The sequence below is a fragment of the Lithobates pipiens genome, unplaced genomic scaffold (genome assembly GCF_037356315.1).
Source record: "Lithobates pipiens isolate NorthernLeopardFrog02 unplaced genomic scaffold, aLitPip1_a1.2 Scaffold_19, whole genome shotgun sequence".
Classification (NCBI taxonomy): domain Eukaryota; kingdom Metazoa; phylum Chordata; class Amphibia; order Anura; family Ranidae; genus Lithobates; species Lithobates pipiens.
In genome coordinates, this window is record NW_027507764.1 from 75,164,236 (window position 1) to 75,178,780 (window position 14,545).

The following is a 14,545-nucleotide window of genomic DNA, read 5'->3' on the forward strand; positions in this document are numbered from 1 at the left end:
AATGACAGCGGAGAAGCCGCGATGACGTCACTCCCGCGCATGCGCACGGGAGTCGCGTCTCGGAGCTCCGACGCTGCCATTCGGCGGAGCCGCGATGACGTCACTCCCGCGCATGCGCACGGGAGTCGACAAATTAGGCAAATCCATTCTTGGACTTGCCGCATTTAGTGCGCCTGCGCGCCGCTGTCTACGGCGCATGCGCCGTAGACAGCGGTGCCCATTTTCGGGCAAATATCTCCTAAACCATATAGGTTTAGGAGATATTACTTGGACCTACAGGTAAGCCTTAATCTAGGCTTACCTGTAGGTCAAAGTTGTTTGGAAGGGTTTACTTCCATTTTAACAAATTGGCTTGTAGTTTACTGTTTACATTTAGGTTTATAAATCCTCATGAGCGTCCCTCCATCTTGCCTCAACCACCTAAATGTATCAAACAATCCTGGATATATATTAATATTTCAGTCTCTAGAGATTGTACATAGAGTGTGTATATATATATATATATATATATATATATATATATATATATATATATATATATATATATATATTTATATTACACACACACACATACATACACCCTGTAAATTTTCTGTATCATAGGTGGTATGAGAGTTTATGAGGTCAATCAGTTATACGTTTTTTAATATGTGTTTATATACAGTGTTTTTAATTTTAGCCGATTAAAAATATATAACTTTTTCACAAAAATCTATACATGTGCCTATAAAGTCTAAATCTTTATTCAACCAATTTTTTCCTCTAACCTAAGTAATTCCCAGCAAGTTTAAAGCGGAGGTCCACCCTAAAATGGACCTCCGCTCATCGGAATCCCCCCCCCCCCCTCCGGCGCCACGATTGGCACCTTTCAGGGGGGAGGGGGGTGCAGTTACCTGGATAATCCAGGTAACTGCACCCACTTCCGGGACAGCTCTCTGCGGAAAGGGGCGTAACTTACGCCCCTTTCCGCAAGTGCCCGCCCCTTCCCGCAAGTGCCCCGCTGCCTGCTGGGAAACACACAGCTCCCAGAGGCAGCGGGGAGCGTCCTTATTGCGCAGCGCAATTCGCGCATGCGCAGTAGGGAACCGGGAAATGAAGCTGAAAGGCTCCATTTCCTGATTCCCATACCCAAGATGGCGGCGGAAGGACCCGACAGACGACCTAGCGATCGGCTTCGGGTGCCGACATCGCGGGCGCGCTGGACAGGTAAGTGTCACTATTTTAAAAGTCAGCAGCTGCAGTATTTGTAGCTGCTGGCTTTTAAAAAAAAAAAAAAAAACGCGGAGTCCCGGTGGACTCCCGCTTTAACTCTTAGCAGGGCTTACTTGCCCTATTGGTACCAAGACCTCACAGATATCTTCACCACAAATAAGAGATTTATTGTATAAAACATTTACAGGGAGTCCCCCAAGTTACGATCATCCGACTTGCGAACGACTCCTATTTACGAACGGCAGGCGGCGCCGACGGGCACATCGGAACACAACGTTGAAAAACATCAGAAACAACGTTCTGCGCATGCGTGTCTGGATTACGAACAAATCCGCATTCCCTAACCTGTTCGTAACTCGGGGACTGCCTGTACATAATTTTCTATGACCTTTATTACATTCCTTGGTTTATTGCCCCTTCCAATAACAGCCTGGATAATCAGTCAAAAACAAGAAGATGCATTGGCTACCAGAAACATGCAGCAAGCCCTTCTTCTACAGGGGTCCTTACCGTGCTTAAAAGTCTGCGCTGCAGAGGCTGATAAGAAGTGAGTTCTTTTAGGGATAGTGGACAAGCCATACTAGGCCTCTGCCCCATTCCGCTACAAGGAGCGTCCAAAAGAATGCGGTCAAATGACTCTGGACAGAACGGAGGGCCAAGACCTGGAAAATAATTGTTTAGCATTAAATAAAAACATAAAACTACTATATACTCTTCAATACAAACATTAAAGGATTTTAGCATAGTTCAAGTCAAAATGTTACCATCTTTTTTTTCTTTGATATCGACATAGCATTTTCTTTCACCGCAGTGATCTAAGAGGTAGGGTCTGTTACCATAATGGGGAATCCCAGTGTCATAATAAGTGATATGCCCTGTACACACGATTGGACATTCCGACAACAAAATCCGCCTGATTTTTTCAGACGGATTTTGGCCCAAACTTGTCTTGCACACACACGGTCGCACAAAGTTGTCGGAAAATCCGATCGTTCAGAACGAGGCGACGTAAACCACGTACGACGGGACTATAAAGAGGGCAGTAGCCAATAGCTTTCATCTCGTAATTTATTCTGAGCATGCGTGGCACTTTGTGCGTCGGACTTGTCTACACAAGATCGGAATTCACGCGATCGGATTTTGTTGTCGGAAAATTTTTAGATCCTGCTCTCAAACTTTGTGCGTCGGAAAATCCAATGTAAAAAGTCCGGTGGAGCCCACACACGATCAGATTTTCCGACAACATGATCCAATCACAAAACAATGCACACAGCAAAGCTGATGTAAATTGTAACGTTAAGCCTTAGTATTGTCAGCCTGCATTGGGAAATGCTCTTAATGGCGAGATCTCCAGATAAGCAAAATTTGCAACACATTCAGAAAAACTATTTGCTTAACAACTTCAATACTGGGCACATTCACCCCCTTCCTGCACCCAGGCCATTTTTCATCTTTCAGTGATGTCATATGACATTTACTAGTCATGCCACACTGTACTCAGATTACATTTTTAAAATTTATTTTCAGACAGATAGAGCTTTATTTTGATAGTATTTAATCACCACTGGGTTTTTTATTTTATCAAGCTAAAACTTTATTTTTTTTAGCAAAAAATAAAAAACCCAGTGGTGATTAAATACATCACTGATGGGGCTGCACTGATAATCACTGATCTGTGCAGGTCTCCCCTGTGAGGAAATGCCTCTGATCGGCTCTCCTTTCCTCACATGCTGTCAGTCAGTGTGAGGAGAGGAGAGCCGATAACCGGCATTTCCTTGTTTACATGTGATCAGCTGTCATGGCTAAAGAGCCTCATCTTTACCGAGACTGGGGATGCGTCATGTCCCGGGGACACGGCATGCTACTGATCGCAGCATTGTGAGCCCCCAAAACTTTCTACAGTGAGACATGTTGCCAAACTTTAAAGGATAAGTTCACCTTTTAACAAAAATAATAAAATACACATTTTGTTTTTTTAACAGGTAAAAAAATGTGCATTTACTATTTTTTGTTTTAGGAGCCTGGAAAGCATTGGACCAGTGATCAGCAGATCACTGATGTCATGCAGGGATCCTGCAAAAGGTCATTGTGAGCTGTCTTCCCCACAGATCATATGGGCAGGTAGTTTTACACTGACATAAAGAATCTATGAACTACCATAGCACTTAAGAGCGCCGTGATAGTTCATTGAGAACTACAAGCTAACAGCCACAGTGTGAAACGCGTTAGCTGTGCCATATATTCAGTCATCCGTTTGCTGCATAAATATTCATTTTTTACAGAATAAACTCATATATTATTTGTTACGGAATAAAGGTGACTTTTCACTATTGTCGGTATTTGTAGTCCATCGATTCACAGGGATCTATAAATCAATGATGTGGGCGTGTGGGCGGCATCCCGCGTGGTCGTGCTCTCTTTGAATTCTGCCACAAGGAGAGGGGGATCCGGGGGAGAGGGGACTGATGCTGAACATGTTACATGTTATAAAATAAAAAATTGCTGAATGTTTGAGAGTCATCAGCACCACATACCTAAATAATAGATACACAGCAAAAGTACAGAATATGTGATTTTTAGGGTGCCAAAACACAATGACAAAAATGATAAAATATCAAAAAAAACATTTTGTAGAAACATCAAAAAAAAAAATTATCATATGTGCCTCCAAAACCACTTTAGGGTAGACAGATATGGACATATGGTGAAATCACAGAGGGAGGTATAATGACGCCCCCCATTGGCCCATCTAGATTATCAACAAGCAGCCATACAATCCAAATAGGGAAGCAGTCAATCCAGAAATTCCCAGACATTTCCTTTTCCCAAACTAAAGAAAGGAAGGGAGAGGTAGTTTTCACTAGGACTCCTAGTGACTCCATGGCCCTTGCAAAATGCAATACAGTGATTTATCGCTGTTACACGTTATACCCTAAATATGGGTGTAACATATTCACAGAGGTGAACTTATCCTTTAAGCATGCCATTATGGAAAATACAGGAAAAGACTGATCCCGGGTGCAACTGTCCTCCTCGCAGTGCTGAAGTCAAGGGTGCCTGCCTACAAGCACAGGCCAGTTTGGTTTGCAGGAACTCAAGTATCCAACACGGTTTCTGACCACAATCCTGTTAAAAACCCAACAATTGTGATGAATTGGAATAAGAGTTGCAAATGAGGTCTTCTCACCCAACATCAACCTCTGATCTCACTTTTTTTTTTAATTTGCTTTTGCTGAATGGGCACACCTTCTTACAGACACACTCCAAATCTTGGATGAAGTCTTCCAGAAGAGTGGAGGCTTTTATAGCTGCAAAGGGAGTGCAGATCACAGCTCCACGTTATTGCCCATAGGTTTATATTGGAATGCCCAGCAAACTCATATAGCTGCGATAGCCACGTGTCTACAAACTTCCATCTATATGGTATAGATGTGACCATGCAACCTTTCTATATTGCCACGTTAAAAACAATGCTCCACTTCTCAGTGACTTCTTACCTGGTTCCAGCTCCTTGGGTTCACGTAACACAGCCTTGGTGCTGTTGAAGCAGTAGGCCTGGATACATTTGAGTTGCAGTAGTGAAGCATTTTGCTTTATTTTCTCCACTTTGTTGGCTATCCTGTCCACAGCTATGACTTCTCCCTGGGAATGCAGATAAGTAACAATTGTATTATTTATGCTTAATATGTTTTGTTAGAGTTTTCAAAGGCGTACAGTAAAGAGGTACAAAAACACTACGAACATAGTGCAATAATATGAATACAGAGGTGCCAAGTACAGTATAAGTCCTAGTACACACAATGAGAAAATCTGACGAAAACATAGCTTTCAAAGCAATCATATGACAATCTGATCGTTAGTACACAGCTTCCAAGAACCAATCAGGACAGTTTATGCAAAATAATCCAAAGGGGCAAACGCATGAAAATTCTTCTCACAAGATACCAGAATAATCGATTTTTGTTTAACTATTTCATTACCTCTCTATAGCTGAAAGACGACTAGGCAGCTCTGTTCCAGAAGGGGTACCGATGGACGTCGCCCTGGGGTGCGCTTTGTGATCGCTGTGTCCTTTGGACAAAGCTGATCATATATCGCAGTAAAGGGCCAATCTGCGGCCCTTTACCATGTGATCAGCTGTGTTCAGTCACAGCTGACCACAATGTAAACGGACTTGCCGGTTATCGGCAATACTTTCCTTGTTCGCCGTCACCGCGTGAGAAAAGGAGAGCCGTGACCGACAAGTGTGACAGGGGACATGTACAAAGATAATCCGGACATCATCAGCGCAGCCAAATCAGCACCGCCTATCAATGTCTCCTATCAGTGCAGATGAGGCATCACTGCCGACATTAGTGCCCCCTCATCAGCACACATCAGTGAAGGAGAAAAATTACTTATTTGCAAAACTAAACTTAAAAAACAAAAGGGTTTTTTATTTTTTCAAAATGTTTTGTCTTTTTGGGTTTGTTTAGCAAAAAAAAAAAATCCCATGGTGATATAATACAATTCAAAACGAAGCTCTATTTGTGTGGGAAAAAATTATAAAAAATGTCATACATACAAGTACAGTGTTGCATGACACACGTGCAAATTTATTTCAAGGTGCGATAGAGCTGAAAGCTGAAAACTGGCCTGTGCAGGCAGGGGGTGAAAGTGCTTGATATTGAGGTAGTTAAGCAGTACAGCATTTCAGCAGTTACAGCAGTTCGGGCCAGTCGGGTATTTTCACATAGTAGTGTTGTGTGGAGGTGAGGAGTCTTTTCCTTACCTCGTCATTCATAAGAGACGCAATGTGAGTGGTCTTTCCTCCAGGAGCTGCACACATATCCAACACCCGTTCCCCAGGCTGAGGGCTCAAAACATGGCTGACAACAGCAGACGGTAAATTCTAAAAAGGTAGAAACAAAGACAGAGTTGATTACTACTATCTGACTTTGGGGGGTGACAAAGGGTGCTCTATTGGTACTGTCATTTCCGTTTTCAACCACTAGGTGGGGTTGTATGTTCTCTTCAATGAATCGATGTTTGTACGTAGCTCTATGAAGTTGGAAGGTGTAATTGACTATTTGTTTTTGTACATTTCAACTTTACATTCTTTTGTGAGTGTTTATGAAACATGTATGCTTGAATGTGTTCAAATAAAACTTTCTGCTGATTAAAAAAATAAAATAAAAATTACAAACAATGATGGATGGTTTTCTCTTTGAGCTGTTGTTAAAGGCGAAGTTCAAAAAATAATTGCACATCTTTTTTTAGGTAAGAAAATGTAGACAGCACTCACAAATGCCTGGTAGTTGTAGTTCATTTATTCATAGAAAACTTTGAATGAATGACATGGACCTGTGGGTGGAGCCCCGCATAGCCGCGCTGTTTTGGGAACACGCGCTCTTTGGGAACATGTTACATTTTGCACCCTAAATACGAGTGTAACATGTTACCAAAGGTTAACTTATCCTCTAAAAGTTGTTTTTGTTACCCTCCAGCCCCATACCCTACCCGGGTTTTTTGGATATATATGACTTGACTTGGAGGGAAAGAAGTTTTCATTTTCTGTGAATTATGGGATTGTATTCAAAATTCTCTCCACTAGTTGAGCAGGTTCCACCCAGGCAGGAAAGCCACACATCCACATCTCACTATTTACAGTAGATTATATTTTGGGGATCTTTCGTTTAGGAACAGCTATTGGCTATTTTACAATCTTGTAATTCGTGTTAATTTTTTCTTTATTATATATTATGGACACCATGCTTTTACACCCCAACAATCTTGTGTCACCAACTGTGTATGTTTTCAGGTAATGGTGCCCCTGGGTTTTACATTGTTTGGCGAGTGGCATACTTGTAAAAACCAGTAAAACTTAAAATATTAAATATTATTATTAAATTAATAAATTATTATAAAAAAAACAACAACAACAACAACAACAACAACAACACACACACACACACACACACACAAGGATGGGGTTCAGTGCAGTAATAACCAAACTAAATGGCAGTTTGTATTTTTCAGCAGATCAGCCCAACTCCAGGATTCCAGCCCTCTCACCCTTACACATATCCAATACATACACGTTTTTTAAATTACAAACTTTAGAAAGGATACATCCCATATATTAGTACTATATCTACAGTATACTGGAGCAACTTGAGGAATGTCTGGGCTGACCATTTCCCCCAATTTTCCAGCACTGCATGTCCCATTATTCCTGGGCACCATGTTCGTGTCCTCAAGCGGAATCATAATAAAAAAACAAAACAAACATACATACTCACCTAGGTACTTCCCTGCCAGCTCCAAGACAGAGAACTGAGGGATCAAAGACTGCCAATCACTCAGTTCTCAGTCTTCAGTGAGCAGAGAGCAGGTGACTGTCAGTCATCGCTGTGTGCTCTGCCCCTCCAGTACTCACTGGAACATCAGGCTGTGGAAGGAGCGGGAGCCCAGGCTCTCAGGAGGTGCGGCTGAGCCAGCTGCAGGTCCAAGCATCTGGGTGTATCCTGACATTAAAATTGGGATCTCTCCAGAGCCTGGACCAGCTGAATGTCATCAGCTGGCTTTAGCCCACTGTAGCTGAATATGGGTCACAGGAGTGAAAAATGAAATGCACTCCATTGACCCATAGGAGGAGTAGGGTCAAAAGAGCTTTGGACATACTTCTCCTTTAAAGCATTTTTCATGTACTCACTTTAAAATTCTTTGAAGCCAAAAAAGCACCTTTTTCCAAATGACATTGATTGAAAAATCAAAGGAGCTGGGTGAGAAATTGTCAGCCAAACAGCTCCTGCATCCAATCAGATGCAGCTGCTGTCTGGGTTATCTGACAGCTGGTGATGCCCACTGTCAGAATTCATCTATTCGTGCTGTGTAGTGTGAATGGAGGAATCTGTTAAGATTTATTTTGTTCAGCCCACAAGCTGATTGGAAGAAATCTATTGGTGTATGGCCGTCTTAATCCAACACTAGCAGCAAGATACAGGCAAAAAAGGGAGGCAGAGCAGGAACACGGCAGGTGGGCTGATCATAACAGAATTTTACCAGTCTTGTCCACAATACTCTATGCTGACATCTTTATCTCGGCACAGTAACAGTGGCTACAACCTAACAGATAATAAGTGGGAAAACATGTCCAGTCCCAAAGACAGAAAACCGAGAGGAATGTGCATGGGAATAATGATAGTGAAGAAGGATATCAGTAAGTAGTATGAATAGATTTTTGCAGAATGCTTGTCAAGTTACTTATTCATTTTGAAGTTTGCCTGGAGTGCAGCTAATTGCATTATTCTGATTGGTTGTTCTAGGATACCGCACTCTGTGTCCTTCCTGCTCTTTGCAATGCTTTACTGAATATACTTGTCAAAGGTCTCATTCTGATTTACCTGCAAGAATATATTTCCAGGCAGCATATTGTCAAAGGATGGACTGGAGTACACCGATTCTGTCATTCTGATGCCTTTACCCCTATAATAAAAGAAAGAGTTAATTAGTGCCAATTCACACTATATGCAGTGACAGACACTTTACTGCATGGCAAAATAACGGTTTCCTTTGTCTCCCATTCACACTGCAATGCAGCCTAGCGCTACATATTATTGCAGCACACCGGCTTGACTCGCACTGCAATATCAGGCAGAGCAGCGCATCGTGCCGCCCAACGTTGCAATGACTGAAGTGTATGTTTTTTACACTTCAAATAAAACAAAATATTTAAAAAAACAAGAGGATAATGCGGTGCACTGAATCATGCACCACACTGCCAGCCGGCAAGGCAGAGCGACTGGATCACTGAATTGCTCCAGCTGCTCTGCAATTTGACTGTGGACCAGTGTGAATTGGCCCTTAAACTTCATTAAGATAAAACTCTACCTTTATTTTTCTTTTAAAGGGTAACTGCTCTTTTACGTCATCTATATATCCCAACTTTTTTTAATTACATTTGTTTTTGGTAATGTGGGGAAGGATTAGAACCTCTATCAGGTGTATCTTTTTGCCATTTGTGTCTCATCGCGAAAAACACAATTTCAACTGCACATTTTTTCTGCCCCCCAACCGCATGTCTAAACTTATCTATAGAGTTGTACATCGAAATTGGTTGAACATTTGACTAGTTGCGATGTACAGTGCCTTGCGAAAGTATTCGCCCCCCTTGAACTTTTCAACCTTTTGCCACATTTCAGGCTTCAAACAAAAAGATATAAAAATTTTATTTTTTGTGAAGAATCACCAACAAGTGGGTCACAATTGTGAAGTGGAACGAAATCTATTGGATTTTTGAAACTTTTTTAACTAATAAAAAAATGAAAAGTGGGGCGTGCAAAATTATTTGGCCCCCTTGCGTTAATACTTTGTAGAGCCACCTTTTGCTGCGATTACAGCTGCAAGTCGCTTGGGGTATGTCTCTATCAGTTTTGCACATTGAGAGACTGAAATTCTTACCCATTCTTCCTTGCAAAACAGCTCGAGCTCAGTGAGGTTGGATGGAGAGCGTTTGTGAACAGCAGTTTTCAGCTCTTTCCATAGATTCTCGATTGGATTCAGGTCTGGACTTTGACTTGGCCATTCTAACTCCTGGATACGTTTATTTGTGAACCATTCCTTTGTAGATTTTGCTGTATGTTTGGGATCATTGTCTTGTTGGAAGATAAATCTCCGTCCCAGTTTCAGGTCTTTTGCAGACTCCAACAGGTTTTCATCCAGAATGGTCCTGTATTTGGCTGCATCCATCTTCACCTCAATTTTAACCATCTTCCCTGTCCCTGCTGAAGAAAAGCAGGCCCAAACCATGATGCTGCCACCACCATGTTTGACAGTGGGGATGGTGTGTTGAGGGTGATGAGCTGTGTTGCTTTTACGCCAAACATATCGTTTTGCATTGTGGGCAAAAAGTTAGATTTTGGTTTCATCTGACCAGAGCACCTTCTTCCACATGTTTGGTGCGTCTCCCAAGTGGCTTGTGGCAAACTTTAGACGAGACTTTTTATGGATATTTTTGAGAAATGGCTTTCTTCTTGCCACTCTTCCATAAAGGCCAGATTTGTGCAGTGTACGACTGATTGTTGTCCTATGGACAGACTCTCCCACCTCAGCTGTAGTTCTCTGCAGTTCATCCAGAGTGATCATGGGCCTCTTGGCTGCATCTCTGATCAGTCTTCTCCTTGTCTGAGCTGAAACTTTAGAGGGACGGCCAGGTCTTGGTAAATTTGCAGTGGTCTGATACTCCTTCCATTTCAAAATGATCGCTTGCACAGTGCTCCTTGGGATGTTTAAAGCTTGGGAAACCTTTTGGTATCCAAATCCGGCTTTAAACTTCTCCACAACAGTATTACGGACCTGCCCGGTGTGTTCCTTGGTCTTCATGATGCTCTCTGCGCTTTCAACAGAACCCTGAGACTATCACAGAGCAGGTGCATTTATACAGAGACTTGATTACACACAGGTGGATTCTATTTATCACCATCAGTCATTTAGGACAACATTGGTTAATTCAGAGATCCTCGCTGAACTTCTGGAGTGAGTTTGCTGCACTGAAAGTAAAGGGGCCGAATAATTTTGCACGCATCACTTTTCAGTTTTTTTATTTGCTAAAATTATGCTAAAATAAGATTTCGTTCCACTTCACAATTGTGTCCCACTTGTTGGTGATTCTTCACAAAAAATAAAAATGTTATATCTTTATGTTTGAAGCCTGAAATGTGGCAAAAGGTTGAAAAGTTCAAGGGGGCCGAATACTTTCGCAAGGCACTGTAGATAACATGCATATCCATCTTTTATTTAAGGTCTACATTGGGTTTACTTACTTTATAGTACTGTTTGTACAGAAGATGTCTGAGCGGCTTAGTTCTGCTATTCCGTTGCCAATAAAAAGTTTGGCTCCATCAAACTCAACTGCGCCACGTCTACATTTCCCTTCAATGTCAGAGTACACAGACACCTCATCACCCGTCTTCATCCCTGAAGGCAAATATAAAAATACTAAAAACAACACACAACCATAACTACAGTATATACACAAACATATGCACACTGACTATAATAAATATAATAATGGGATTTGGGGCACTCAAGGCATCATTAGAATAGGTAGATGAGGCATTATACTTAGTCACTCTTTTCAGTAGCTTTTGTAACTTTAGGCACTAAATGCCTTTTCTTTTAAATAAAAAAAAGTAAAAAACACACTACATAACAAAAATGCTTTAGTAATTAAGTTATTTTATTAGGCATAAACATACAATTCATGTAAAAATGTAGCGCTAGTGTCTAAAACACTATTACTGTACTATAAATATCAAACAACATGTGCTCATATCACACTGTGAGCATGACCATCAACCAGAATAAAAGGGTCAATAATTATACATAAATCCAAGAATAATGGTATAAAAATGAAATAAGTCCGAAAGAGTCAGTCCAAATACTTGGAAGATCCGCCACAAACAAAATGGTTCATAGAGAGCAGCAACCAGCAGTTGAATGAACATCTGAAGGTAATGGCATCAGTAGTATATTAAAGATGGAAACTCTTACCAGAGCCGATGGACCTGCGTGTCAACGACACCAGATCAAATGAGCGTAAAGGGATAGAGCCACGATCATGCAGGAACAATGCGACAGGTCACGGATGATCCCTCCATCAGTGTGGACCAATCTGCGATGTCCTCAGGAAACCAAATCCTCTTACGATGGAATCCAGGAGGTAAAGGAATGGCCACCAAATAATATATCACCCAAAGGAGATCAAACAGGCTCATAGAGCAGGTGATATGTAAAACAAAAAGGAACACAGGCTTCCAACGGTGCAGGTCAAAACACAAGATGGCTATTTATTTCCATAAAAACCAACATACAAAAAAGTAAAATTACAAATGAAATAAAATAGTGATCACGATATTAAAAGGCAATATGTGGAGCGGAGAAACCGGACATCGCAGATTGGTCCACACCGATGGAGGGATCATCCGTGACCTGTCGCATTGTCCTGCATGATCGTGGCTCTATCCCTTTACGCTCGTTTGATCTGGTGTCGTTGACACGCAGGTCCATTTGCTCTGGTAAGAGTATCCATCTTTAATATACTACTGATGCCATTACCTTCAGATGTTCATTCAACTGCTGGTTGCTTCTCTCTATGAACCATTTAGTTTGTGGCAGATCTACCAAGTATTTGGAGTGACTCTTTCGGTCTTATTTCATTTTTATACCAATATTCTTGGATCTATGTATAATTATCCATCCGTTATTCAGGTTGATGGTTATTCTCACAGTGTGATATGAGCACATGTTGTTTATGATATTTATAGTACACTAATAGTGTTTTAGACATGCTACATTTTTACTTCCTTCTTTACATGAATATTTGTCGCATTCGTATGTAGCAACTCTTTTTGTTTTTTTCACAGATTAGCGCAATAATTTATTTAATAGTTTTTTATAAACATACAATTATAAAATGAGTATAAATATTCAAGTATGTCATATCACATCAAGCATAATACAGCATTGGTATTCATTCCACTGTTAAGTACAATCAACAAAAACACATGCATTTACACAGTATAAGTACAATGAGAACCACTGAAATCCTATAGCAGCTGATGTTCAGCAATACGAACATAGAGATAATAGTGGTCTGTAAACCTTTATTGCTAATTACTGAATACCTTTTCTACCAATCATATATCTCGTCATACACCAAGCATCCAGGATAAAAAAAAAAAAAACATATTTAAAATATAAACAAAAAAAAAAAACCTGCATTGCTCAGTAATAAGGAAATTAGCAGCAGACACCTGTGTGCACACTTGTCATACCTGTTACTCCAATATACCAGCAATTGTATATATATTCAGTTGGTTTGACTCTGAATGCTCTATAGAGGCAGATGAAGTAGGAACACAATTCGATCACAAATGTGCTCAGCAATTAGCCATTTCCCAGGAAGTACCACACTGCACCATCCTTACATTTGGAAGCAGACAGAATCCCAGCAGCGTACACATGGGCTCCTCTGAGGACAGCATTTCCACACTGGGCTCCAACGATGACTTGGACCGTATGCTTTTTCTGCGCCCTCCTAAATAAGAATACAAAATGTAAACCTAAGCCATTTAAAAACCTATAAAAAACAAATCACTGTACTGTACTCCCAACACTGGAAGCACAGCAAGCATATCTACAAGTATGCCACCACGTACAAGTATAATTAAAGTGTATGTATAACCTTACAGTGGTGTGAAAAAGTGTTTGCCCCCTTCCTCATTTCCTGTTCCTTTGCATGTTTGTCACACTTAAGTGTTTCCGAACATCAAACCAATTTAAACAATAGTCAAGGACAACACAAGTAAACACAAAATGCAATTTGTAAATGAAGGTGTTTATTATTAAAGGTGAAAAAAAATCCAAACCATCATGGCCCTGTGTGAAAAAGTGATTGCCCCCTAAACCTAATAACTGGTTGGGCCACCCTTAGCAGCAACAACTGCAACCAAGCGTTTGCGATAACGTGCAATGAGGCTTTTACAGCGTCCTGGAGGAATTTTGGCCCACTCATCTTTGCAGAATTGTCCTAATTCAGTTACATTAGAGGGTTTTCGAGCATGAACGGCCTTTTTAAGGTCATACCACAACATCTCAATAGGATTCAGGTCAGGACTTTGGCTAGGCCACTCCAAAGTCTTCATTTTGTTTTTCTTCAGCCATTCGGTGGTGGACTTGCTGGTGTGTTTAGGATCATTGTCCTGCTGCAGAACCCAAGTTCGTTTCAGCTTGAGTACACGAACAGATGGTCGGACATTCTCCTTCAGGATCTCTTGGTAGACAGCAGAATTCATAGTTCCTTTTATCACGGCAAGTCTTCCAGGTCCTGAAGCAGCAAAACAGCCCCAGACCATCACACTACCACCACCATATTTTACTGTTGGTATAATGTTCTTTTTATGAAATGCAGTGCTCCTTCTACGCCAGATATACTTGGACACACACCTTCCAAAGAGTTCCACTTTTGTCTCATCGGTCCACAGAATGTTGTCCCAGAAGTCTTGGGGATCATCAAGATGTGTTGTGGAGAAATTGAGACGAGCTTTGATGTTCTTTTTGCTCAGCAGTGGTTTTCCCCTTGGAACTCTGCCATGCAGGCCATTTTTGCCCAGTCTTTTCCTGATGGTGGAGGCATGAACGCTGACCTTAACTGAGGCAAGTGAGGCCTGCAGTTCCTTGGACGTTGTTGTCCAAGGAACATTTGTGACCTCTTGGATGAGTCGTCGCTGCGCTCTTGGGGTAATTTTGGGCAGCCGGCCACTCCTGGGAAGGTTCACCACTGTTCCATGTC

The 14,545-nt window shown here is 41.3% G+C and overlaps 1 protein-coding gene across 7 annotated transcripts in view; it reads right to left on the minus strand.

Annotated features, from left to right (window-relative positions):
* Window positions 1-14,545, minus strand: part of NSUN6 (NOP2/Sun RNA methyltransferase 6) — a 66,480-nt gene that overhangs the window by 17,320 nt on the left and 34,615 nt on the right. For 3 of the 7 annotated variants that reach the window (XM_077490923.1, XM_077490924.1, XM_077490925.1), the window contains 6 exons: window positions 13,182-13,291; window positions 11,016-11,169; window positions 8,598-8,679; window positions 5,984-6,103; window positions 4,710-4,854; window positions 1,723-1,874 (listed from right to left, as the gene is read on the minus strand). In XM_077490923.1, coding sequence (XP_077347049.1) covers window positions 1,723-1,874; window positions 4,710-4,854; window positions 5,984-6,103; window positions 8,598-8,679; window positions 11,016-11,169; window positions 13,182-13,291 — 763 coding nt within the window. Of the gene's footprint in view, window positions 1-1,722; window positions 1,875-4,709; window positions 4,855-5,983; window positions 6,104-8,597; window positions 8,680-11,015; window positions 11,170-13,028; window positions 13,292-14,545 lie in introns of all 7 variants that reach the window. The other 4 variants (XM_077490926.1, XM_077490927.1, XM_077490928.1 and 1 more) reach the window with 2 other exon arrangements.